Genomic DNA, 1,626 nt, shown 5'->3' on the forward strand with positions numbered 1-1,626 from the left:
AACTGTTTTAAAAATAGTAAAAAAATATCCTAAATAAAATCTTAATCACAAATACTATTAAATTTGATAAGTCATAGTATTAGATTTTGGATTGACCAAAGAATTCTAAATTGTTATATATTAATTGAGCAATATTTATGAAAAAGATTATGCATAATTATTTTTTTACTACTAATTAAGTTGAAAAACTAATTGAGATTAGCAAAGACGATTAATAGCTTTTTATTCTTTCACTTCCTTCATGGAATAATCTCTCTCCCCCTCCAAATAACAACCATAACATCATTAACCACACAACTAATTAAGAACTTAATATCATATTATCAAATAAAACAGCCTTCTTAATTAAGCCAAACATATATTTCATTAACTCAGTCCAAACCAGACTGCAAAAGAACCTTCCAAACCCTTCATGGCTTCATATATCTTCAACATTCTACTTCATCTTCTTCTTGAGAAAAACACACACAAACACATTTATATGAAGAAACTCCGTCTATGGATTATAGAAAGAAGATCCACACTTGCACATCCAGCCTTCTGGCTCATAGTTAGTATACTGTGCCCTTAACCCACAGTTATTACCTTCGCTTGTAGTTGGCACCTTCACTGCTCCACAGGGCTTACAAGCCCCGCACCTGTACTCACAGCTCGGAGGCTTCGATCCCAGCTTCATCTTCTCATTAAACTCACCATACTCCCCCTATACATAACCATCAAATCCATATAAGAAATATTGCCTTACGCCAAGAGATATTTGCAGAGATAAATATATAAATACCTTAGCAGAGAAAGCCTTATAAGTTGGCTCACATAGTAATGGCGTAAAGCTCATTAGTAGTAGCAGAAGAATCAAACAAGTTTTCATCATCACAGATTCTTCACAACCTGAACATAAAAGGAAATGAAAGCCTGTATATTGATTGAGTACATATATATATATAGAGAGCTACTTCTGCTTCATGGCTTCATCAAGTTTTTTATTTGATTTTAACGTATGTAAACGTACAGTGCTACAATATTTTGGACAGCTAGCTAGCATTCTAGCACTTGACGACCATATGATTAGTCCATTTCTTCTCGTGTGTTTCGAGCTTTCTGATAGATATCAGAATCCTTGAAGATATATATATGTCTGGGAAGTCACTTCCCGAGGAGTTTCAGGGACCCTAGATAAGGATGTGTAGGGTTAGAAAGCTAGATAGATATAGACGTGTCCTGGGCTGTGGGAACTTATGATGCTGAAGCAAAGGTCTTTTCCTTTTACCAATAATGGATTGATTATTCTGTGCGGACGATGAACGTTGTATTGAGATCAATTAGAATATGCATGTCATTCTTTCATTCGGTACTGAGACTTGATATCGCTGATGTGACGCACCTTGATAGGTCCCTAGATAATGTTCTGCATCCAGTCTCCGCACAGAATAATTTCTATGCGGAGAGGTAGTAGCTTGGAAAAAATTATATTCTTCTGGAGAAGTCATGGATGAAGCATTTGTGATGGAAGTTGTCTGAGGAAATCTAACATTTATTGCGTCTCTTTTGAACTTTTTATATGTAATTTTATCTTTGGGTTTAGTTTTGGGGGAATTGATTAATTTAGTTGGTAAGGCTTTCGAAAAT

General features: G+C 34.9%; 1 protein-coding gene across 1 annotated transcript; it reads right to left on the reverse strand.

Moving 5' to 3' along the window:
* Nucleotides 1-259: 259 nt before the first annotated feature.
* Nucleotides 260-908, reverse strand: LOC110115818 (EPIDERMAL PATTERNING FACTOR-like protein 1). Its single transcript, XM_028692183.1, has 2 exons — nucleotides 782-908; nucleotides 260-703 (listed from the first exon to the last, which is right to left on the reverse strand). Exons 1-2 carry the CDS (start codon nucleotides 869-871, stop codon nucleotides 497-499), a joined length of 297 nt encoding a protein of 98 aa, XP_028548016.1. The 5' UTR covers nucleotides 872-908; the 3' UTR covers nucleotides 260-496.
* Nucleotides 909-1,626: the final 718 nt, after the last annotated feature.

The sequence above is a fragment of the Dendrobium catenatum genome, unplaced genomic scaffold (assembly GCF_001605985.2).
Source record: "Dendrobium catenatum unplaced genomic scaffold, ASM160598v2 original_scaffold_142236, whole genome shotgun sequence".
In the NCBI taxonomy this organism is placed as follows: domain Eukaryota; kingdom Viridiplantae; phylum Streptophyta; class Magnoliopsida; order Asparagales; family Orchidaceae; genus Dendrobium; species Dendrobium catenatum.

Coding starts and splice junctions, on each gene's coding strand:
- LOC110115818 (XM_028692183.1), bottom strand. CDS start 871: ATGATGAAAACTTGTTTGATTCTTCTGCTACTACTAATGAGCTTTACG. Junction 704..781: donor ATAAGGCTTTCTCTGCTAAG/GTATTTATATAT, acceptor GGTTATGTATAG/GGGGAGTATGGTGAGTTTAA.